The sequence below is a fragment of the Cavia porcellus genome, unplaced genomic scaffold (assembly GCF_034190915.1).
Source record: "Cavia porcellus strain 051 isolate PalLab524CR breed Dunkin Hartley unplaced genomic scaffold, mCavPor4.1 scaffold_6, whole genome shotgun sequence".
Lineage (NCBI taxonomy): Eukaryota > Metazoa > Chordata > Mammalia > Rodentia > Caviidae > Cavia > Cavia porcellus.
This window is the reverse complement of record NW_026947489.1, coordinates 40,893,676-40,918,747: the sequence shown is the minus strand read 5'-3', so window position 1 is coordinate 40,918,747 and position 25,072 is coordinate 40,893,676. Positions and strand designations below refer to the sequence as shown.

The window sequence follows — 25,072 nt, the reverse complement described above, 5'->3', positions numbered from 1 at the left end:
CACACCTGGCTTGGTTTTGGTTTTTTGAGACAGGGTCTCACTATGTAATTCAGACTGATCTTGTTCTCACTGTGTAGCTCAGGCTGACCTTGAACTCATGGTGATTCTCTTGCTTCAGCCTCCCAAAGTGCTAGAATTATAGATGTGCACTATCACGCCTGGCTTCATTATTATTTCATTATCATTTTCCTAATGACAAAAGTGTGACTAAAAGAGAAGTTAGGAATTTGTTAATATTTGCATTGAAAATTGTTTGGCTCTTAAAATTTTGTGTTCCTTCCAGTATGCCTTGTGGCTGCTGTTAGCTTCAGGTACTATATTTCTTAGTGTTTTTCTTATAATAGCTTTGCCTATTGAAAGATATTCAGAATCAGTCAGTTAAGCCACTGCTTATAGAAATGAATAGGGCCCAGAGTCCCAAGTCCATATTGTTGATTTGTTTTCTGCTACTGAGATAGGATTATCCTTTTTTTCCCTTCATTTTTGAAAAAAATCTCAATGTCTGAGTAAGAAAGAAAACTCTAGCCTGCCTAGCATGCTGTTAATAATCTTCTTGGTGTGCTAGAATATTACGGAATTTTAATAAAATTGATTGTTTTTTGGTTTGCTAACTGGTGCTTGCATCTAGGTAGGGTATAGATGTTTAGGGACATCTTAGGTTGTGAGAATAGCGTAGGATGTATTTTGGGTAAGAGATACATGTGATCCTTTTAGTACAGGCAGCCTCTGGGTTCTAGAGTACTGTGAGAGCATCTGTCTCTTGGCTGGGGCAGCACAAGAAAGCCTGAGGCTTTTCATCTTATAAAAGGGTCTGGATTAATTGGAGGGCCTAAAATAGGTTCTTCAATACCCATAGACTATTGCTTGGTTCCTTTTTAGAGACCGATCATCTTTGTCTCTGGAGCTTTAGACACTGGCACAGCTTCTCATATGTGACACACAAGACATTGTACCTTAGGTCCTGAGTGTTGCTTGCTGTATCTTCACCAAGTGGCTTTCTTTTAAACTTTTTTTGTTTGGTTTTGGTTTTGGTCTTTTTGAAACAGGGTTTCACTGTGCAGTTCAGATTTGCCTTGAACTCACTTTGTATCCAAACCTGGCCTCAAACTCAAAGCAGTCCTCTTGTCTCAGCCTACCAAGTGTTGAGATTACAGACACGTGCCACCGCGCCCAGCTCATGAACTCATTTTTAATAATTTCCCATCAGTAGAAAGTAAAGTTGCAGTATTGACAGGGTTGGTATCTTACTAAATTTTTCCATCATTTGACTATAAAAAATGTTCTGTTTATGTTAACGTACTCTGCTTTAGAGGCACTGGAGTTGGTCTTTTATTTCATTTCTTGATGAATTTGTAGAGGCAGTGGAAGCAATCTATCAAAAGTTACTATTTCTGAGCTGTGGTTTGTTCTTGGGGGTATTTGGCTTTTAATCTTTGGCAGGAAAGATGGTGGAAATTAAAGGATGTATTTTTGGGTAAGGATATAAAATTGAATATAGTGTCTTAGGCCTTAGCTCTAGCTGTCTTCAACAATGATTTGGTTGGAAAGAATAGGAAAGAGTGAAGTGGCTATTTAGTTCTACTTGTGTGAAAAAGGAATCACATTTTGGAAGTCTGGAGTCAGAAATCAGTGGTATGTGACTGAAATTATATGTGATGCCATCTTGTTAGTATGAAAGTATTATGTATAACTTAAGGGTGTGACCTACCTTCATGTGTGGAATCTCTTTGTGTTTTCATAGTAACAAACTTCCATTCCTTTTTAATCTAAAAATAAATTCAAAGCTACCCTTAAATATCCACAGGTACAATAGGACTGTGTATTGGGGGCAGACATTCTTATTTAAAAGCAAAATTTCACTGGTTGTTTTTTCTTTTCTTTTCTTTTTTGTTTCAGGACTTGATTTCATTGGGGTTGAGGGGTCAAATTATCCCCGAAAATTTGAGACTGCTCCTGGTATGATACATCCAGGTGCCTAAATGCCCCGGATATTTTTTAAAGATTTTTATGAATGAAAATATCTGTGGATATGTAATTCTTCCATCTTTCTGCTTTTTCTTTAATTTCCTATGTCTACTTTTTCTTCTTAAAAATGTATTTGTTAAATGAATATTTGGCATGTAGATTGTGCTTTATGTTGAGGGAATAGAAATCCTGTTCTATTTTTGGAGCATTTCTATCTCACTATTTCTTTCTCAACAGCTTTCTTAGCCTCAGTCATACTTTTTGTATAGGAAGGTAGGAAAAAGCATCTAAATCCTTCCTTTCTGTCCCAGTCTGTCACCAGAACGGAGAAAGGAAGTTCTTGCATAAAGAATCTGTATTAGGTAACCTCTTAATATCTATCCCTTTTTTTGTTTGTTTTTTGGTACTGCTAATTGAACTCAGGACCTTGTACTTGCCAGACAGGTATTGTGCCACTGAGCTGTATTCCTGGCCCAAATATATTTCTTTTCTTTTCATTTCATTTTGTTTATTTTATCTAACTCAACTGTGGAGGAACACTGTTTCATTAAGCTGGAATATAATGGATGAATGTCAATGAGGAAAAAGAATAGCATTACTAGGCAGGAAGAAGATAGCTTGGAAATTGTCTAGAGTGAGATTGGACTGTGGTTTTGAAGGTCATTGTCATTATTAGTGTTTTGGAATTCCCCTCATTCAGTTCTAAGGTTTTCCTGTCATTACAATGAATGTATTTTCAAAGATTTTTAAATCTCTAAATGTTTAGAAACATTTCAAATGGATTTTGTAGGTATTAAAATACTTCTAGTGACAATGAAATATTTGAAAGTTTTTCAGTCTTTTTAAAGTTTTTTGAAATGTTTGTTTATTTATTTGGAGGCAGGATTTCATTGTATAGTTCAGGCTGGCCTTGAACTCTGTATAGCCCAGGCTGGTCTTGAACTTCAGATGATCTTCCTTTGTCAGCCTCTCAAGTGCTACGATTACAGGGGTATACCACCACACCTGACTGACTTACACTTTTATAAGAAACTTTCTGCTTTTGAAGAGAAGAATTTGAAAGTTACTTAATATACTGCTGTTCTAGAAAAGAAAATAAGGGCTATTCTTGATCCTTCTCTAAATAAGTTACTAGTGTGTGATCTTTTGATTGTAGGGAAGGACCTGGCTCTCATGAACATTCTCGCTTAAATTTCTGTTTTTTTTTTTGTCTTTTTCCTTTTTATCGGTACCAGGGATTGAACTCACGACTGCCTGCTTGCAAGGCAGGCGCTTATGCCACTGAGCTAAATCCCCAGCCCCCTAAATTTCTTAAGAGCATTTTGTCTTCCTGAAGTTGTTTGTATACGTGAAGCAAAAGGGAATGTGGAAAGTAGCTTGATTGCTGGTGAACTTCTCTAAAGCTGTACACCTTTGTTTACACCATGACCTTGGCAGGGCAGATTTCATGTTCTGTGTGAAAAAGAATAATATGACAGTTACTGTTTACATTTGATTATTCAATCTTACCCAATATTCCCCCATACTCCTCCAAAAATGTGTGTGGAACTCTCTTTGTAGTTACCTAATTAGACCATTTAACAGCTCTGAATTTGACTTCTGTGAAGTATACATTTTTTATCCAGTTCCAATTGCAGATATTTCTCAGGGTCCTCAATTTGGCTTTCAGACCAATTTTTTTATTACTGCCCTGTCATAATTGTGTGCCACTTACGTTTCTAGTATTGCTGCCATCCCTCTTCAGACTGCCTGCAGGGTTTTTTTTTTTTTGTCTTACACTGAATAAATAGATGTAGTGTGCATGTTCTGATTTGAATTAGCTGCAGCTAGAACCTTAAAGATAATGCCTGGAGAATTGAGATGATGTGTGTGTGTGGTGCACTTACCTGTGTCTGTTTCCCCCATCTCATTGTCTCTACCTCTCCTTTCCCCATCCAGTTACAATTCTGTAACAATATAAAGTGAACGTAGCTTTGATAATCTTAATAAAACTATGTTTCTCTAGAGTTTACTCACCTCTGAAGCCTAAGAACATCTTCTAATTACTATATTCTGGTCACACTTTGGCTACCAGAAATGTTAGTGTATTAGTGTTTGTACAAGTTTTTTAATAATACTTAAAATCATTTTTCTATTTTTCCTTTATTCTCAGGTGCATGGAGGGCTGCAACGGAGGAGTGGGGAACTGAAGATTGGAATGAAGATGTAGGTTTTCCAGGTTATTCCTCATTAATGCTATCACTACGTGGTGTTTAGGGATAGAAAATGGATATGAGCCAGGCGTGGTGGCACATGCCTATAATCCCAGCACTCGGTAGGCTGAGACAGGAGGTTGTTGGGAGTTCGAGATCAGTCTGGGCTACAAAGTGAACTCAAGGCCAGCCTGAAATGCATAGTGAGACCCTGTCTCAAAAGGACCCAAAAAGGAAAGAAAAGAGAACATGAATGTGTTTCTATCCCTTGAAATGCACCCTTAAGATTTTGACTCAGAACTTCTACATCCAAAGTAGTGTCCTGAGCTAGAACATTTCATGTACCGTGTTAGTTACTTTTGTCATTGCTTGAAGCAAAACACCCAACACCCACACGTTAAGGGAGGAGGTTTATTTAACTCAGTTTGTAGAAGTTTTAGTCCATAATCAGCTGGTTCCAAGGCCGGATGGCGTGACAGACCAGGCATCACAGAGGAGGAACTGTTCATGGTGGACAGAAGGTAGCAAAGCAAGCGAGAGACCTTACTAGCTTTTTTCTGTCCCTTTTGTATTCTGTGTAGGCTACTAGGATCAGAGTGGTTCCAAACCTTAATCCTAGTAACCTTAATTGTAACATGCAAGATAAATCGGTCACTCTGAATTCAGCAACCTATGAAAAAGCCCCACCTATGACTGCGTGTAATTAAGAGGAAATAACATGTCAAAAATGTTTTAAAGCTGAGTATGGTGGTGCATACCTGTAGTCCAGTCACACAGAAGGCTGAAGAAGAAGGGATCAGTGTGAGTTTGAGACCAGCATCATGAGACTCTGGCTCAAAAAACCAAAACACGAGAAAGGTGTTTTGATTGCCAGTCCTAGGTTTTAAAGCTTTCATATGTGTCAGCACCAAGAGGTGATTACTTACTTTAATTTAGCTGGAATGCTTTATTTGCTATTGTCTATAGCTTGTCTGCTTAAGCCACTTTTAAGAATGATTTTTTTTTTTTTTTTTTTTGTCTTTTTGAGACAGGATCTCGCAGTGTAGTTCAGGCTGGCCTTGAGCTCACTTTGTAGCCTAGGCTGGTCTCGAACTTGTATCCTCCTGTGTCAGCCTCCTGAGTGCTGGGATTACAGACGTGAGCCACCATGCCCAGCTAAGAATGATATGTTTGGGAGAGATGAATTTCCTGTTTGTTAGAGCTGAGATTTTTTTTTTTTAAATCGGTACCAGGGATCGAACTCACGACTCTGCTTGCAAGGCAGGCGCTTATACCACTTAGCTAAATCCCCAGCCCAAAATACTTTTTTTTTAGAGCTGAGATTTTATCAAGAATAAAACAAAAAGTCCAAATTAATTTTTGCATAGTAAGGAGTTATTTTCTGTAACTGCTTACCTAATTTTGATGCTTTAAAATTGTAATAAAGTACTAAGGCAGTATTAAGGCAGAAATGACGTATTGTTAAAATTGCCCCTCAAAAGACCTTAATTCAGGAGCCATTAATGCTCTGAAGCCAAGAATTAACTTTTCCTTCTTCACCTTGGACATGATCTACCTTTGATTGTTAAAAGATACATGTGGTGAAAGTTGGGAGCTGTAATGACAAAATACAAAGGAACTCTCTTTCTGTCCTAGCACCAAGTATATTAACCTTCCTCTGAGTTTATTGCACATGTCAAGATGTGACTCCATAATGTTTTATTTGGATCCTTATTTTGGCTCTTTCTTTGAATAAAACCATTGAGAATATGTTGAAAGTCAATCCATTCAAAATTCGGTAGGGTAGATTTTGTAGGGTTTTCCCATTTGCTTGATGTTGAATTTGCTTTATTTGTGCCAAATTTCTGATTAGTTTTGCTGACACCAGAAGTGACTAATCCTTCTGTTTTACAGCTTTCTGAGACCAAGATCTTTACTGCCTCTAATGTATCTTCAGTGCCTCTGCCTGCGGAGAATGTGACAATCACTGCTGGTCAGAGGCAAGTGTGCAGTGACATTTAATACCTTTTCCCAAAATGATGTGCTGAGATAGCCATCAGGATCACTGGCATGGCCTCTACAACTTCTGGTGGTGGTTGTGGTGGTGGTGATAGTGAATGATGACCATGTTGTTCCTCTTTAGGTGTTGGAGAGATTTATAATAGTTGCTGTTAGTGAGTGAGTGTAGTGAATGAAAGTGCCTATTACAATTTTAGAAGCAGTTCTTCCCTGAAATAGGTCTTTAAGCTGGGCATGGTGGCAAGCACCTTTAATTCCAGCACTTAGGGGTCTGAGGCAGGAGGAGTGTTTTTAACGCTTACCATGGGTAGTGGTTTTATTTATTTATGCAGAAATTTTTTTTTTTTTGCAGTACTGGGAGTTGAACTCAGTACTGAGCCATGTCCTAGCCCTTTTTATTTTGAGACAGAGTCTCAAAAAAAATAATAAATTGTCCAGATTGGCCTCAAACTTGGGATCTTCCTGCCTTAGCTTTCCATGTAGCTAGGTTAATAGGCTTGAAAAACCATGTCTAGTTGGATTGTGTGTGTGTCTTTGAGACAGGATCTCACTATGTAGTTGAGGCTAGCCTCAGAATCGCAGCAATCTTCCTATCTCAGGCTCCTGAGTGCTGGGATTACAGGCTTGCACTACCATGCCCATCCAAACTTGGAAACATTTAAAAGAATACTCTGACTGGGCACGCACGGTGGCACATGCCTGTAATCCAAGCACTCAGGAGGCTGAGGCATGAGGATCATTGCAAGTTTGAGACCAGCCTGTGCTACAGAATGAGCTCAAGGGCATAGGAATAAACTGCATAGTGAGACCCTGTCTCAAAAAGACGAAAAAAAAAAGAGGAAAAGAATACCCCTTATCATCCTCTAAATAACAAGGTATAACTATTTACATTACATTTGGTACTATAAGTAATCTAGAGATTATTTGAAATGTGTAGAAAGATACCTAAGTTATTTGCAAATACTATTTTATAAAAAACCCTTGAGCATCTGCATGTTTTGGTGTCCTTTGGGATCTGGGAACCAGCGTCTCATGGAGACCAAGGGATTCTATCTAATGAAGTTTTTAGAAGTTGAATCTAGTTATTTGGGTCTGTGGTATATGATACATTTTTCAGGAAATACTTTTGATCCCCTAAAAGCCCTCCTGGTTATTTCCAGTCCTAGATATCAGTAATTGTTACTCAGAATGTCCCAGGGAGTATTGGGTAGGTATAGGATGTTGCAAGTGTTTTTAACACTTACAACGGGTAATGTTTTTATTTTTTTTTCTTGACCCCAAGAATGTGTCATTTTTCTATGTAAGTTGTGTGATTCTCTGAGACTAACTTGATATGTTAAGCATTTTGACACTAAGTACTCAGAATTGATATAGGCTTTCTACATTGAGGCCTCAGCCTCATAAGACTGTCCTTACATCAGAGGCACACAGACTCACAAGTTTCCTCGACCTCTTCTCAGATTAATTTATTGAAATGACTCAGAATTCAGGATAACGTTTTATTGTTAAAGGTACAGCTCAAAAACAGTCACCTGAATTGAGGCTGGGGATTTAGCTGAGTGGCACAAGTGCCTACCTGGCAAGCGCAAGGTTGTGAGTTCAATCCCTAATACTGCCACCCCCCCCCCCCAAAAAAAAAAAAGAAAAAAAGAAACAACCACATGGTAGAAATACAAGGTCAAGGGGTATGTTCAAGGGACATATCTTCTATGTTCTCTCCAGGCACCCAGAATCTCTATATGTCATTCCTCATGAGTAACTTCATAATTGCAACTTAATTACATAGGTATAATTTGTTAAGTCATGGGCTGTTGGTAACTGAATTTAAGTCCCCTCCCTTGGACATGGATGGGAAGGGAGGAGACTTAAATTCAGGGGACCACATGGAAAGCTAAGGCAGGACATGGGTTGGGAGGTCCTGAATATTGTAGCCCTCAAATCTGGTCCTTCTAGTGACGAGACCTATCCTGAAGCTATTTAGGGGGCCTTTTACAGGTTGTCACATTAGTGTGGTTGAAGGAGCTTGTACTGAAGGGCAGAAGGCATTATTATTGTTCAGGAAATTTCCTTTCTGGGATGGAACCCAGGACCTTGTGTGTGCTAGGCACATATTTTATTACTGGGCCATACTCCCAGCCCCATATTTTTGTTAACTTTTGAAATTTTGTAAGTTGTAGGAAATCGTTTTCAAAACCTTACCCTGGAGCTGGATGTGGTGGCACACAGTTGTAATCCCAGCACTTGGTAGGCTGAGGCAGAAAGATTGATTCGAGTTCTACCAGGTGTTGTGGCTCACATGTATGATTGTAACACTCAGAAGACTGAGGCAGGAAGATCTACCCAAGCTGGAATCCAGCCTTGGTACATATAGTTCATGACCAGCTTGAACTACATAGCAATCCTATCTCAAAAAAATAAAAAAACCAAACCAAAAATCTCTTTTTATTCTAAAACCATTTGAAGATGCCAGCATTCTGATATTTGGCTTTATATCTTAAAAATTATAATAACAAATACTAATACTCAGTATTAAAATCATGAATAATTACTTGTGAATTTTGTTCCAGTTACTGAACTGTTATAAAATTGACATTTGAGGGGCTGGGGATTTAGCTCAACGGCCTCAGCGCCTGTATGGCAAACAGGCAGTCGTGAGTTCGATCCCTGGTACCGATAAAAAGGAAAAAGACAAAACAAAACAAAAAACTTGACATTTGAGGCTGGGTATAGTGGATAAGTTCATTTAGAAGAAACATTAATAAGTGGCTTCCTTTTGATCTGTGACCTGACTCAAATATTGGGGTGTTATTAGAATGTTTAGTCATTATTCATCAGGATCCCTTTCCTACCCCATTAGAATTGACCTTGCTGTTCTGCTGGGGAAGACACCATCTTCAATGGAGAATGACTCATCTAATCTGGACCCATCTCAGGCTCCTTCCCTGGCTCAGCCTCTGGTATTCAGTAACTCGAAGCAGAGTGCCATATCACAGCCTGCTTCAGGGAACACGTTTTCCCATCATAGTATGGTAAGTAGGAAACATATTTATGCTAATCAAACTTCCTACCTAACCCCATTATACTTATAAAGTTATTCTTCTGTCAGAGGATAAAATTACAGCAGCTTTGTGTAAAAGTTACTTGGCTTCTGTTGGTAGATGAAACAGAAGAGATAAGTTTTATAGACAGAGAAGGGCTTTAAAAAAAAAAAGCAGAAACAAAGAGTGTATGGTCATTTCAAAGTTTTTTTTTTTGTCTTTTTCGTTTTTATCGGTACCAGGGATCAAACTCACGACTGCCTGCTTGTAAGGCAGGCGCTTATGCCGCTGAGCTAAATCCCCAGCCCCCAGAGTTACATTTCTTATGAGGTAGGAGACAGGTCAATAGAAAAATAACTGATTAACATCGTTTTATCAGTTTTGTGTAGCAGTTAAAGACAAGGATAGTCAAAATTTGTAGCAGAGTGAAGTATCTTCTTTGTCCTTTTTAGGACAAAGCTTTAGGCATTGAGTTTTAGTAAAAAGGTAACTCCACAAGACAGTTTAGCTGTTTTATTTTGCTTTATTTTGCTTTTTGATACAGGGTCTCACACTGTAATTCTGGCAGGTCTTAAGCTTACTATGTAGCCCAGGCTGGCCTTGAACTCACAGCAATCCTCATGCCTCAGCCCCCCAAGTGCTAGAATTACAGTATGTGTCACCACCCTCAGCGATTTGTTTTGTTTTTGAAGACTGACCTTTTGACAGACTGAATTATCTTACCAAAATAAGTTAATGTTTACTAAACCCCCATTGTACTGAATATTATTTCTTCTTTCTTGTGAGGGAAAAAAACCCATTAATGTCAACTTCTCAACAAATTTTAATCCTTTTGCAATCCTAATACACTTTTAGTGGGAGATTGTAGCAATTCTTCATTTTTTATTCCTTTGTTTTTTTTTGGTTTGTTTGTTTTTATGAGATAGGTTCTTGCTATGTAGCTCAGGCTGGATTAGAACTTTGTAGCCCAGGCTGATCCTGACTGCAGGTTATCCCCTCCTGCCTCAGTCTCCAGAGTGCTGAGATTACAGATGTGTGCCACCGTGCCTGACAATTCTTTGTTTCTTGATGAAACAGAATTGTGTTACATATTTATTTAGATGTTACATGTATTGACTAGACTTCAGAAACTTAAGAGTCTTTCCAAATCTGCTTCTTTACTAGCTATGTCTCCACTGTCTGAAAATCATATAAAATGTGCTTGCTCTTCTATTGCAAGGCTTTAGGAAGATAATATGTACCAGTTACATAAATTTCGTGATGATAGCTGCATTATAAATAACCTAGAGTACTTGTGACACGTGATTTAATGATATATAACATTTAAAAAAATTAAAAGCATTACTGTATCAAAGGAATCTTTTAGACAAAGATGGTAAGACCAATACTTTTTCTTTTTTCACCTGTTTTTAGTAGGGTTACTAGAGATACAGGAAACAGACCATCTAAATACATATAGTTTTCTAGTTATGGTAAATTAATTAGAAAATTATACAGTTAGCCTCTAACTCAGAATCTGTTAATTTTTTCTTTTTTCTTTTTTTTTTTTTTTTTAAGCCAGTCAAATTTAGCAGTGGGGGGGGTGGTATACCAACTTTAGTGACACTAATGTTAGTAAGTTCTGATAACCCACTGCCATCGGACCAGCCAATTTTTTCTTTTTTTGAGATAGGTTCTTGCCATGTAGTTCAGGCTGGCCTTGAGTTCACTGTGTAGCCTAGGCTGGCCTTGAACTCATTGTGATCCTCACGCCTTAGACTGGGATTACAGACATGTACCACCTTGTGCAGAGGTTCCATTTTATGTAACTTCTTTTTTTTAACGTCACATTCTTTCTAAAGTATACTGCCTAGTAATGTCAAATCCTCATTATATGTGTATTGATCATTGTTATTTCATGTAGTTTTTCATTGAGAATAAATGTTAGAGAACTAATTTCTCTTAAAATTTAATAGCTGTAGTCAACATTGGAGTTTCTCTTTATTTTTGTACATAATACTGTGTTTAAGTCAGGTATGATGATGCTTCCTGTAATCCCAGCTCTCTAGGAGACTGAGGCAGGAGGATCACAAGTTGGATCCTAGCCTGGGCAACTTAGTGATTTAGTGAGATCTTGTTTCAAAATTTAACAAATAAATTAATAATAATAATATTGTGGATGTAGCACAAAATGAAGGTCCTAGATTCCCAGTATTATGCAAAATCAAACCAAACATTGATAATTTCATGTATTTTTAATGTTTTGAATTTGGCAGAATACTTAATGTTCTTGTTTGGTTCTTCGCTTTCAGTTAGACTTGTGGGGGTTTTGTTTATATAGTCTTGGGACATAAACTGGAGAAAATAAGTCTTACCTTGAGTTGGACAAGCTACTCTTGTGTAAGAATACACTATATAACACACACACACATATATATATATATATATATATATATATATATATATATATTATATAATTATATGCTGGGTTAAATTTTTTTAAAAAATGGATACTGAATCCAGGACCTTACACTGAGTTATATTCATGCTTTTTATTTTGAGGCAAGCCTTGCTTGGTTTCCTTGGCTAGCCTTGAACTTGTGATCCTCCTGCTGTAGCCTCTCCAGTAGTTAGGGTTATTAGTATGTACCACTGTGCTGGGCCTAGGGGTGTTTTTTCTTTTCAGCCAATCTAGGGCACACACATGGTTAATCTTGACTTAGATGATAGTTTTATTTGGTAATGGGAAATGGGGAGAATTCTTCAAAAGCATTAAGGGTAAATTTTGCTTGATTGTCATATAATGATCACTCTATAGGATTTGTATCCATAAAGAGAGCATGAGTTGTATGACTTGTTGATTGTCTAGTACAGAAATTGGGGTGTACTTGTAGCTTGCCTTTGCCTCTATCCTAGTCATTAGCAACATCCAGATTAGGCTGCAGTTGATTTTTTTTTTTTTTTGTGGTTTATTTGTTTTTTCATTAGTTTTTCGAGTTAAAGTGGTAAAGACCTTAATGGTTAAAGCAAAGTTTTATATTATCTTTTTACTTAATGTTAATTTAGTAATCAGGTATGTGCTGGTTGATTTAAAAATTTTAGAGGCAGGGGCCACTCTCCGGTTATCAGAGCTTTATTTCAGAAAAGTAGAGAACGATGACTTTCATGTTTAATGGCTCTCATTCCACACTCTCCCCTTCCTCTGCCCCCGTAGCTCTCATTTTTAAAAACTTCAAATTAGATGGCTGACAGTCCAGCACTTGGAAGGCTGAAGCAGGAGGGTTGTGAATTCAAAGCCAGCCCTAGGCTACATAGTTCAAGGCAAGCCTGAGCTGCATACAGAGTGGAAACCCTGTCTCGAAAACAAAATTCTATAGTTTCCAAATTGATACATACAAGTGAAGGATCATGTGATGCTCTTATTCTTTTTGAGTGCTTACTATGTGTTGCACTATGTATGTATTCATTGTAAATACAATATTTGTTTAATCCTTTTAAGACTTGCTGAATTACAGTAATATTCTTGTATTCAGGTGAGGAAATGAGCAAAAAGATTTAAAGTAGTTTTTCCAATGTTACATAATCTAACTCAAGGACTTGAACTCTTACTGGACTGCATTGTGTGCTCAGTCTAGTAGCATTGAATGTCTCACTGTTTCCCATTCCAGCCCTGGGCTCAGGTGATCTTTCTAAGTACCCAGGACTGGAGGTATGTCCACAGTGTCTGGTTTGGTGGTCTTCTTAACATGGTTGATACATGCTGGCTCTTGATCTGGGTAAGTTTCTTGCTGAGTAGCTAAACAAAGTTATTGACTGCAGATTTCTCATCTTTTTGTTCATTTACAGGTGAGCATGTTAGGGAAGGGATTTGGTGATGTTGGTGAGGCTAAAGGTGGCAGTACCACAGGCTCCCAGTTCTTGGAGCAGTTCAAGACTGCTCAGGCCCTGGCTCATTTGGCAGCTCAGCATTCTCAGTCTGGAAGCACCACCACCTCCTCTTGGGACATGGGCTCGACGACACAGTCCCCATCACTGGTGCAGTATGGTAAGAAGATACAGAAAGTGACTTGAGCCCTTTATGGATTGGAGAACTACTGTAAAGATTCTGGCGGGGGGAGTGGATAATGTGTCTTGAAGTGAAGTGTAGCTTTCTCAGATTTCTCCTAAATGAGAATAGGCTGAGTTCAACAAGTTTGGGAAAAATAGAAATTTGAGGCTTGTACAGTAGTATCTCAGTTCATGAACTTAATTCTTACCACAATTCTGGTTGAAAAATTTATTTCACCAGAATTGTGGCAAGACTTACGGTTGAGAGGCTGGGGATTTAGCTCAGTGGCATAAGTGCCTGCCTTGCAAGTGCATGGTCCTGAGTTCAATCCTGGGTACCGATTTAAAAAAGAAAAAATTATGGTTGTGAACTGAGGTACTACTCTCTATTTGTTGTCAAACTTATATATTTATTACTATTTTTTAATTGTTTTTTGAGACAGGGTCTTGCTATATAGTTCAGTCTGGCCTTGAACTCACTATGTAGCCCAGGCTAGCCTTGAACTTATACAGTCTTCCTGCTTCGGCCTTCCAAGTGCTGAGATTACAGGTGTGCCTCTCTATACTCGGCTGTGTTGTAAAATTTATTCATGCATATAGTTGCAGGATTATTTTTAGTCTGGGAATTCGGGGGAATTCTCTTTAGATTTTCAGTACTTGGAAGTAACATACTGCCTTTAAATTCATGGGTTTAAACATTTGTGTATGTGTATGTTAACAGTTAAGATGCTTATAAAAAAATTCATGGGTTTAGCCATTTTAAAACCTTATACTTTAAACTAGGAGAATTCATAGATTATTCTCTTACATAGGAAAGGCAACGGCATTGATTCGATTAGGTTGCACTTAGGAACACATGGGATCAAATGATTGCACACATGCAAATGAAATCAGTTCCAAAAGAGGACCTCTTTATATAATAAGGCTGATTCTTGAAGGCCTTATTCTTGGCACTAGTGTAGGACAGTAGCATCTCTTTAGAAGTCATCAGTACCTCTGGCCTCATACGTGATGCACTTCCTTGTACAGATTTGAAGAACCCAAATGATTCAGTGCACAGCCCCTTTACAAAGCGCCAGGCTTTCACCCCATCTTCAACCATGATGGAGGTGTTTCTTCAGGAGAAGCCTTCTGCGGTGGCTACCTCCACAGCTGCACCTCCACCTCCTTCTTCACCTCTACCAAGCAAATCCACCTCAGCGCCACAGATGTCTCCTGGGTCTTCAGACAACCAGTCCTCCAGCCCTCAGCCGGCTCAGCAGAAACTGAAACAGCAAAAGAAAAAAACCTCTTTGACTTCTAAGGTACTTGAACCTTTAGGTAATACTGTCTTAAGGCAGGGAGGTATGGAATTTGGGAATTGGGATTTTAAGGGTAAACTTGTTAATTTGAGGTTGAAGGGAATTTTTTTATTCTAAGGTCTATTTTTTTATTATTATTCTAAGGCCATATTAAACCATTACATTCTCTTTTCCTTCACCTTTCTGTCTAGATTCCTGTTCTGGCTGTGGAGATGCCTGGCTCAGCAGATATCTCAGGGCTAAATCTCCAGTTTGGGGCATTGCAGTTTGGATCAGAGCCTGTTCTTTCTGATTATGAGTCCACCCCCACCACGAGCGCCTCTTCAAGCCAGGCTCCAAATAGCCTGTATACCAGCACGGCCAGGTAGGGTAAACATGAACCACAAGAGCTCTTTTAATGTGTTTCATTCTCTTGCTGATTTCTAGAACTCTGACTAGATGAGAAAAAAGTGGTCAATCTTAGCATTTTTGTTGAGTGCTTTAAAAGACTGTTGTGACCGTTATCCCTAACTTTAAATAGAAATGTGCTAGTTGGGTACTTCTAGAACATTAAAAGCTCAGTTTCAAAATATGCGTACGCTTCAAACAGAAAATAAGTTGACATCTGCCACAGCCGAAACATTTTCGACATGTTTTAGTTCTTTAGTGTGAGACTATGCACGTACGTGAATGTTTCATGGAGTTGGACATTGTATTTTTTTTTTTTTTAAATTTTATTTATTTATTTATGTTTTGGTCTTTTTGAGACAGGGTCTTGCTGTGCAGTTCAGGCCGGTCTTGAGCTCATTTTGTAGCTTAGGCTGGTTTCAAACTCAAAGCATCCTCCTGGCTCAGCTTCCCAAGTGCTGGGATTCTAGGTGAGCCACCACGCCTGGCTGGATATTGTAATTTTGATTGCAAGCATTCTTGTGTGTAATCCCAACACTCTGGAAGCCTGTAGCAGTAACGTCACATTTCAAGTCATAGTGGGCAACTTAGTGAGACCCTCCCTTAAAATTAAAAAAAAAAAAAAAAAATGCTAGGGATCTCCTTCATTTGTAAAGAAAGTCTGGGATTGGTTCCCATTACCATCAAATAATAAAATGACTTGTTGGTTTGTATTTATTTATTTAGAGAAAATTTCACTGTGTAGTTCAAGCTAACCTTGAACTCACTGTGTAGCTGAGGCTGGCCTAACCACGTGATGATCTTCCTGCGCCAGTGTTCTGAGTTGCTTGGGTTACAGGAGTGCACCACCATGCCCAACTTTAAAAGTTTTTTTGATTTGGAAATCAAACTCAGGACCTCATACTTGTGTGCTGTTGAACTATATCCCCGGCCCTGAAAGGACTTTCAAAAGGGAATGAATCTTTTTTAGTAATGACCAAGGAGGTCATAAAATCATGTAGGAATTTCAGGGTAATAGGTTATTTTTTCCTCAGTCCTTGGGAATTTGAAGACATTAATGTTTGGCCCTCATAGAGATCTATTGAGAATCATTATTGCCACTAATATATATGAGTATTTTTAAGTCTTCCTCTCAGGATACCAGTAATCTTTAATAAGATTGTTAAGGAATCCTAGCGCTCAGAATTTTCTTGAAATGAGTGAGCAAAAGGTCTAAAATGGCAGTATATTGAAGTATCATCTTTCTGCTGCTTTTGTTGTTTAAAAATGTTTGTTTTGCAGTGGTGGGGATTAAACCCAGGACCTTGCTGTTGAATTATATCCAGGGCCCTTTTAATTTACTGTTTAAAGACAAGGTCTTGCTAAGTTGCCGTGATTTAAAGTTGTGGTCTTGCCTCTGCCTACCAGAATGATAGGAAAATAGTGATGTGCCACTGTACCCAGTGTTAGTTCCTTTTATAACAACAGAAATATAGGGGAAAAAGGGAATATTGATTTTTTAGAGGTTAAGGTTTTTAAAATTCTGTTCTTAATTTGGATCTTTAGTACTTAGGAAAAAATCGTGACAATTTCTTTTGTTGATGGCAAGTTTCTTTTGTTGTTAGAAAGTTTCTTTCTGATTGAAATTTATTCCATTAGTATAATCTCTCCCATTTCTTCAGATTCAGTGGTCTACTCTGTTTGTTTCTCTGAGATTTTTCTTTTCTTTTCCCACAGTGAATCTTCATCTACAATTTCATCTAACCAGAGTCAGGAGTCTGGTTATCAGAGCGGCCCAATTCAGTCGACAACCTATACCTCCCAAAACAATGCTCAGGGCCCTCTATATGAACAGAGATCGACACAGACTCGGCGGTACCCCAACTCCATCTCTTCATCACCCCAAAAGGACCTGACTCAGGCAAAGGTAATGTTTTTGTGAGCCCCTTGGGCATTGTTTAGGAAAATAGTAGGAAAAGTCCCCTAAATGTTAGTGATTTACATCTCTGGAAGTGGTGCTAAGAAACCTTGGAAGTACTGATTGAGAAGCTGAATAAAAGCACTTTTCTGTGGTTGATGAAATACAAGTTCTTTTTAGCCAGTCTTAAGTACTTGTCTTCTCCTCTTGGAAGATCTAATTATTAGACTTTGGGGTGCACATTAGTAGATTTTGCCCGGTTCTGTCTTGCCTTAATGAGAGGGACATTGTATGCCAGAGGAGACATGAGGTGTCTGTCAGATTCAGCCAGCAAGAGGAGTGGGTTGGCTAAGTCATAGTCCTACCTCCTTTCCACAGTAGTCATTGAGTTTGAACTTTGCACCTTTCCTATGTTGTCCCGTTTGAGGGGTTGTCTTCAGATGGTTGCGCAGGTTTGGTATATATGATTTTGTTGTTTTTAATTTTGTTTCTTTGCCCCGCTGTATTATTCCTTTGATTAACTAGTAGTCTCCTAAAGGCTTCCAAAATTAAGCTGAGTCATTGTTAACTTCCCATATTCACATGAGTTTGTTCTTGTCTCTGTTTCTTGTATCAGAATGGCTTCAGTTCTGTGCAAGCCACGCAGTTACAGACTACGCAATCTGTTGAAGGTGAGTGTTCTCCAGACTATCTTAGATGTAACGTCTTTTTCTCAATATTTTTGCATTTCTTAAAGTGAAAAGTGTTCAGGAGCTGGGGATTTAGCTCAGTGGCATAAGCACCTGCCTTGCAAGCAGGCAGTCATGAGTTTGATCCCTGGTACCGATAAAAATGAAAAAGACCAAAAAAAAAAAAAGTGAAAAGTGCTCTAGCATAATGATACACTGTAGTTGGTTAGTCTTAGCTTGTTTCTACCTTGCTGTTAATCTCAAACCATCTTAAGTTTCAGGTATTCTTTATTAAAATAGTGATAGTTTTATTGAATCCCTTCACTGGAACAATAAAATACGGTTATAGCCAAGTGTGATAGTACACACTTGGGATTCCCAAGAAGTGTGTAATTCCAGGAAGGCTGGGCAAGAGGACCACTCTGAGCATAAGGCCAGCATGAACTACATAGTGAGACCCTGTCTCAGACAAAATACATGCCATCGAAATGTCTTAAAATAAAAAAAAAAATTATATCATTATTAAATAAGTCATACTCTTTTGTCTTTGGGGCACCATAGAACTGTAGTCACTTTTTACTTTCAGAGATACTCTTTTTTTAATTTTGGTGCTGTATGCTAGACAATGTAGTACTGTGGAGCTGTATTCCCAGCTCTCTTTTCTTTATTTCCAGGTGCTACGGGCTCTACAGTGAAATCTGACTCACCTTCCACGTCTAGTATTCCCACTCTCAATGAAACGGTATCTGCAGCTTCCTTACTGACAACCACCAATCAACACTCGTCCTCCTTGAGTGGCTTGAGCCACAGTGAGGAGATTCCAAATACTACCACCACACAACACAGCAGGTAATCTGGATGAGGGTGGAGGTTGCCGTATGAGTTCAGTGTTCAGTGTTTCTAGGGTTTTATTTTGTCTTCCTGGTGGAGACATTAGCCCTGCTTTTGTGGCAAGTGGGTGACCTAAAAGCTATGGGAGGTGAAGACAGAGGAGACTTATTTTCCTCTTCCAGTATCTGTCCACTCTTGCCTTAACTACTCACTGTTCCTGACTATCTGTCATGTATACTATATGATATCAAACCTCTATGGCTTTATATCCTGCCTTACATTGTTGGTTGTGTTCTTGAATGAAGTGCCATTTAGGTCACCACAGCACTGTTGACAACCATTTTTCCTTGCAGCACGTTATCTACACAGCAGAATACCCTTTCGTCATCAACCTCTTCTGGGCGTACTTCAACATCCACTCTCTTGGTAAGTGTGATGCTGAGAGGAAATGTGATTCTTAATTCTCTTAACTACCCAAAACCCTTGACAACTTTTCATGAGATGGTAAAATCATTCAATTGAAGTTAACATAAAATCGGTAAAGGGTTGGGAAGCCAGGAGAGGCCAAAGTCAGGACCTTTCCCAAAAGCCTCAAAAGTGACTTTCTGATTTTTTTCCTTGATGATAGACAGAACTTTTTGTATATTCTGATAAATTCTGTAAGATCGTATATAACTGGTAGAGCTGTTCTTGTTGTTTGCCAACACAACAGTATGCTGAACCTAAATCCTGAATATAATCAGTGTGATATGACATTCCTAGGAAAACAGGCCAGATGAGAAAATTTAGTAAAATCATTTCATTGTTGTAGTTTATAGATTCTGTTTGTGGAATATGTTGCAGTTCTAAAGGAAGGGACCATTTTAGGCAAAGGTATTAGGTTTGTCAGGTGGCTGCAAAAAGAGATAAGCCTTTTTTAAAATGAGTCTGTCTGTCATCAAAAGTAGAAATATTTTGGATTTAAGGTCAGAACCTTTACTTTTAGCCTGTAAACTAAGCTTGTACACTGAACTTGTGAAGTAAAGTGTGGGAGAAAAGCTTGTAATGTATTCTTTTATGTCTCATCTTCATTATCCCCTTATTGCCCAGTCATGTTGGTTTCTGGGATGTTTGTCCTCATATACTTTGCTATTTAAGCAGGATGATGGTGTCTAATAAGTCTCTATTACTATATTTGATAGATGAATCTTTTTTTTTTTTTTAAAACTGGGGAGTGAATCTAGGCCTTTACAGTGAGTTACATCCCCAGTGCTTTTTTTTTTATATTTTATTTTGAGATACGGTCTTGCTCAGGCTGGGCTCAAACTTGTGATCCTCTTGCCTCAGCCTCACAGAGTGCTGGGATTACAGGTGTATACCACCATGCCCAGCTGCTAGATGAATCTTCAGAAGATACGGCTAGATTTTTTCTGCTTTGGCAAAGGCAGTCTGGTAACCTGCCTTGCTCCTATTAATTGGGAAGCTGGCTTGGAGATTACAATTAGTAGAGTTAGATTGTGTGGTTTTTGTTTTTTTTTTTTACTTTTGTTGCTAATTGTTTTCTCCTCTTTTCCATTGTTCTCCTTTTTGAAGCATACAAGTGTGGAGAGTGAAGCGAATCTCCATTCTTCCTCTAGCACTTTCTCTACCACGTCCAGCACAGTCTCTGCACCTCCCCCAGTGGTCAGTGTCTCTTCCAGTCTCAATAGTGGCAGTAGTCTGGGCCTCAGCCTAGGCAGCAACTCTACCGTCACAGCCTCAACTCGAAGCTCAGTTGCTACGACTTCAGGTAGCCTTACATAAGTGGGTGGCATTTTACTGGGATGCAGGAGATGATTAGTTGTGTGATAACATAAAAATGTGACTTCCGTTTTAGGAAAAGCTCCTCCCAACCTCCCTCCTGGGGTCCCGCCATTGTTGCCTAATCCGTATATTATGGCTCCAGGGCTGTTACATGCCTATCCGGTAAGTGGAACTGAAGGGCTGTCTTCTCCAAAACATTAGGGTAATGTAGCAACTCTTCACAGCTTTGGTTTAAGATGGAAATTAAAAACAGAATAAATGAGTGATTGCTACTGTAAGAACTATGTATGTATGTATGTATGTATGTATGTATGTTTGAGGGAGGATCTCACTGTAATTCAGTTTGACCGTGAACTCATCTGTAGTCTAGGCTGGCCTTGAACTTTCCTTCCTCAGCCTCCTGCCTCACTCTCCCAAGTACTAGGATTATAGATGTGTGCCAACACAGGTTTTATTTTTTTGGTACCAGAAATCGAACTCAGGATCTCATGCTTGCCAGGCAGGCACTGTGCCACTGAGTTATATCCAGTTTTTAATCTTTGTAGTTTTGGGAAAAAAGTAATACTTAGGAAGGACTAAGCCTTGGTAAAGCACTTTTTTGTTTGTTTTCTTGGTGTGAAATACATCTTCTAGACTTCAGGTGTCGGAGCAGGATATCCTCAGGAATTCTTTTCAGTTTCTTTTGTTTTCTGTACTTGAATTGATTTCCTTCCTTTGGGATCTTTGCCCATTGCAACCTAGCCAAAACAGCTCCTTGACTCAGTCTGGAACTTTCTGAGAACAAATGGCTGACAGTAGTAGCTTTCTGTCATGGCAGTACTGTATGTTACCTTCAGGAAATCAGTACCCTATTAAAGGATGGACCAGGGCTGTTAGCTCAGCAGCACAAGTGCAATGTCCTGAGTTCAATTCCCAGTATTTCCTCCCCCAAAAAGGAAATTTATAAAAATACTGTTAAAAACATTTGTTCTGGGGGTCGTGAGTTCAATCCCTGGTACCAACTTTAAAAAAAAAAAAAAAAAAAATTGTTCTTGCCCTTGGAGAGAAACTAGGTAAACATACAGATGAAGCATCCAAATAGCACTGTTACACATGGTTTTTAACTTTCAAAAGAGGTGGGTTTTTTTTTGAATTTTTATTTTTTTATTGGTACCGGGGATCAAACTCATGACTGCGTGCTTGCAAGGGCAGGCACTTAGGCCATTGAGTTAAATCCCCAGCCCTTGAAAAAATTTTAAGTGGAGCATGGTGTGGTGTATGCCTGTAATCCCAGCACTTGGGAGGCCGAAGCAGGAGGGTTGTTGTGAGTTTGAGGCCATCCTAGGCTACAAAGTGAGTTCAAGACTAGCCTGAACTGCATGGTGAGACCCTGTCTCAAAAACACAAAAAAACCCCACAAATTATTAGTATATATTTGTAATATACACAGTTTACAATCATCTTGCATTCATGTATATAACATACCTGCTTTAATCTGCCCTTCCCCCACCTCTAGTTAACCCTATCCCAAATTTTTTTTTTTTTTTCCTGAGGGTCTTGCTATGCAGTTAAGGCTGGCCTGGAGCTTACTTTGTAGCTCAAGCTGGTTGTAAACTTGCAGTGATGCCTCCCTCAGCCTCCTGAGTACTGGGATATAGGTGTGGATCCCCATGCCTGGCTCGATTTTCATTCTTGTTGATAATAATCTTAGCTAGTATTATGCCCAAAAAGTTTATATTCATTGAGATTATTAGGTCCCTCTACAAGGCATATCTTTACTCATTTCCCTTTCCCCCCTTCTTGCCAATCACTCTTCTTCCCTTGAATCACTTCTCTTCTTGCAAGAGATCCAGCCTCTTACCCTCTTCTGTCCATCGTTTTTTTGTTTCGTGTTTTTGTTTTTTTGAGATAGGGTATCACTGTGTAGTTCATGCTGAGCTAGTTAGTATAACCCAAACTGGCCTTGAATTCAAGGTGATCTCTCTGCCTCAGCTTCCCAAGTGCTGGGATTATAGACATGTGCCACCACACCTGGCTATCCGTCCTTTATCATTCTGTTAAACAGTAACATGCTGGTATCTAGAAATCAGAGAAAATAAGAATTAAATGTGAATCCTTCTTTCTTGGGGGAGTTACATTTTTAGCCAGATTTTAAGATCTATAAGAAACAGACAGCTGGTTGTGTAGAGAGTAAAGCCCAGCTATTCTTTGTACTTATGTCTGTTTTGCTGCTACAGCCCAAAGGCCAGCCTAGTTGAATCAGTAGTGTGTAACCTAAGTAAAGTTCCCAGACCTTTCATCAGTTATTTAACTTTTTCTACTTCACTTTTCTCCTGTTAAAGAAAACTGAAAAGATCTGTTCAGGTTTAAGAATGAGGGTGAATATGCTATTGAATTACCCTACCTGTAGTTAAGCTCCTTGTTTTCCTATCATCCTGACTGGTTCCAATTAATATTGTTACATGTCTATATTTTTCAGCCACAAGTGTATGGTTATGATGACTTGCAAATGCTTCAGACAAGGTTTCCATTGGTGAGTATGTGGAATAGAGCTTTGGAAAAGAAAGATTTTTATTTTTAGACAGGGTCACACTTTGTAGTGCAGACTGGCCTTGAACTCCGTTATGTAGCCCAGATTGACCTCAACTCTGGTGATCCTCATGACTTAGCCTCCCGAGTGCTAGAATTACTGCCTGGCAAAAGAGATCTTAATGTTGGGAATGTTATCTTAAATGTGCAGTTGATAAGTCAGAGATGTAAGTATTTTTCAGCCCATTCCTTTATACATATACTTTGATTTAACATATATTAGAATGGAGGGACTTGGTGCTGGGAATTGAAGCCTGAAACCCCTATATATTCTAAGCAGATATTACTATGGAGTTATCCTCCCAAGCCAAATAGACTACCAATGTCAATTTCCTCTTTATCTTTTTATGGTAGTGCTGGAGGTCAAACCCATGGTTCCACGCTTGCTAGGCAAATGCTCTACCACTGAATGACATATCACATGCTCTTCCCCGTCCCTTTTAGAGAGGGTGGGGTTTCACTCTTGCCCAGACTGGCCCTGAACTTGTGAGTTTAAGTGACCCTTCTTCTGCCTCCACCCCACATTCCAGATAGCTGCAACTAGAGGCATGTGTATTTTGTATTTTTTGTTTGTATGCAAGGGATCTCCCAGGGCCTTGAGCACACTAAGCAAATATTCTACCATTGATCTGTGCCTCCAGCAATGTTATATCTTTGATAACTGTAAACACATTGTAATCTCATCTCTTAAAGCCAGAGAGTACTTGTGAAGGTCTCAAGATGCTTTCTGTGTGTTTCAGAAACTTGAGAAAGTTATGTTTTCTAAAAATAAGCTTGATGTAGACTGATAGGGTTGCTGTGTAGAGTGTTGAAAATGTGGGCCTTAAAACATTCTCTTATTTGCATATATGTAGACCTTGCCTGACCCTTCATGGTCAGCCAAGGGGGACAGTGTATGCCAGAGTGATGTGGAGTTCTGCCAGCTCTAACCAGCTGAATCAGTGGCTGGATGAAACACAGGGCTCCAACATTCTCCTGCTGGTCACCCTGTGGTCCTCATGCTGGGAAGAATGGCAGTGAGTGACTCTCTGCTCTCTTATGTCTTCACCCTAGGATTATTACAGTATCCCGTTTCCCACACCCACCACTCCACTGACTGGGAGGGATGGTAGCCTGGCCAGCAACCCTTATTCCGGTAGGTCTGGGTTGGGCTAAATAGAAGAATTATTGGCAGAAACCAGATTAGTAGCAAAAAATGACCTGGTTCTCACTGTAATTAAGATTTCACTGTAGAAGTTTGGATGGATATAGAAAATGCAAGTTGGTTTAGTCTTTATCAGGCCAAAGATGGACATGTGACAGCTTTTTCCTCTAAATCCCACTTTTTATTGTCTACTGGTGATTTCTAGATGAAACATTTAATTATTTTGTTGTGCTGGGCATTGAACGTAGGGCCCTCAAATGCTAATAAGCACATGGCTGGGCCATGATGCTTCATCTGCAGCAACTCCAGATCATGTTAGGTAGAACTTGGTTCTCAAGTCTAGCCTAGAGTATTCCCCATGGGAGGAGCAAGGAGGAAACAGGGTTGGAAAGGAAAGAAAACAAAGTGGGCAGGGAAATTGTACAGCAGATTGTTCTGGGAGCCACTCCTGCCACAGCATTGTACAGTTGCTCAACATTAGGCTTGACTAGCATAGCTGCAAAGAAGTGTAGTTCAAGGAATGCAACTTTAAAAGTCCTTAATGGGACCTCTTGGAATCATGTGAAACTAGAGAAGGTAATTCTGCATTGGTGTTGGGGGTAGAAGAAACAGGTACATTTAGCCTTTCCTGTCACAGGTGACCTCACAAAGTTTGGCCGTGGGGATGCCTCCTCCCCAGCTCCGGCCACAACCTTGGCCCAACCCCAACAGAACCAGACGCAGACTCACCACACCACGCAGCAGACATTCCTGAACCCGGCGCTGCCTCCTGGCTACAGTTATACCAGCCTGCCATACTACACAGGGGTTCCGGGGCTCCCAAGCACCTTCCAGTATGGGCCTGCTGTGTTCCCTGTGAGTACCTGGCCTTGGTCCCTTTGTGGTGAAGAATCCTAGCCTTGGCCACTCTCTAGCTGTCAGAACCATGTGATTCTTTTTTAATAAGTAAGGAGGAACAGTTCTACCTTGGGCCTGTTTCTGCCCTTGAAAAAGGGGAGTAGATCTGGAATTGGTGGAATTAGAATAGGGATTAGCTATTTTAGAATTAGTCTGTGATAAAATGTGATGCCATATAGCTTTGCTTCTCTCAGACCATCATTGATTCCTGCTTCCAATGCCCTTGTTCCCTTTCTCTAAACTACCTCTTACCCTTACAGCTAGATTCTGAAAACTTTAGTAAGAATCGCATTTCACTGTGTATTGAAAACTGTGGCCTGCCTACATGAGGCTAGGTAGACATCTGAATGCCCAGACTCTGGAGTAGGACTGATCTGG

The 25,072-nt window shown here is 39.3% G+C and overlaps 1 protein-coding gene and 1 non-coding gene across 35 annotated transcripts in view; both read left to right on the top strand.

Annotated features, from left to right (window-relative positions):
* Positions 1 to 25,072, top strand: part of Ubap2l (ubiquitin associated protein 2 like) — a 47,268-nt gene that overhangs the window by 13,988 nt on the left and 8,208 nt on the right. For 15 of the 34 annotated variants that reach the window (XM_063250464.1, XM_063250467.1, XM_063250462.1 and 12 more), the window contains exons 9-23: positions 4,118 to 4,170; positions 6,051 to 6,136; positions 9,013 to 9,184; positions 13,019 to 13,217; positions 14,249 to 14,523; positions 14,712 to 14,884; positions 16,624 to 16,813; positions 17,421 to 17,475; positions 18,147 to 18,321; positions 18,657 to 18,729; positions 19,876 to 20,071; positions 20,159 to 20,247; positions 22,544 to 22,597; positions 23,707 to 23,788; positions 24,435 to 24,652. In XM_063250464.1, the coding sequence (XP_063106534.1) occupies positions 4,118 to 4,170; positions 6,051 to 6,136; positions 9,013 to 9,184; positions 13,019 to 13,217; positions 14,249 to 14,523; positions 14,712 to 14,884; positions 16,624 to 16,813; positions 17,421 to 17,475; positions 18,147 to 18,321; positions 18,657 to 18,729; positions 19,876 to 20,071; positions 20,159 to 20,247; positions 22,544 to 22,597; positions 23,707 to 23,788; positions 24,435 to 24,652 (2,090 nt within the window). Of the gene's footprint in view, positions 1 to 1,896; positions 1,972 to 4,117; positions 4,171 to 6,050; positions 6,137 to 9,012; positions 9,185 to 13,018; positions 13,218 to 14,248; positions 14,524 to 14,711; positions 14,885 to 16,623; positions 16,814 to 17,420; positions 17,476 to 18,146; positions 18,322 to 18,656; positions 18,730 to 19,875; positions 20,072 to 20,158; positions 20,248 to 22,543; positions 22,598 to 23,706; positions 23,789 to 24,434; positions 24,653 to 25,072 lie in introns of all 34 variants that reach the window. The other 19 variants (XM_063250454.1, XM_063250449.1, XM_063250440.1 and 16 more) reach the window with 3 other exon arrangements.
* Positions 23,494 to 23,626, top strand: LOC111758497 (small nucleolar RNA SNORA58). Its single transcript, XR_002792683.1, has one exon. It is a non-coding gene; the product is annotated as a small nucleolar RNA SNORA58 (small nucleolar RNA).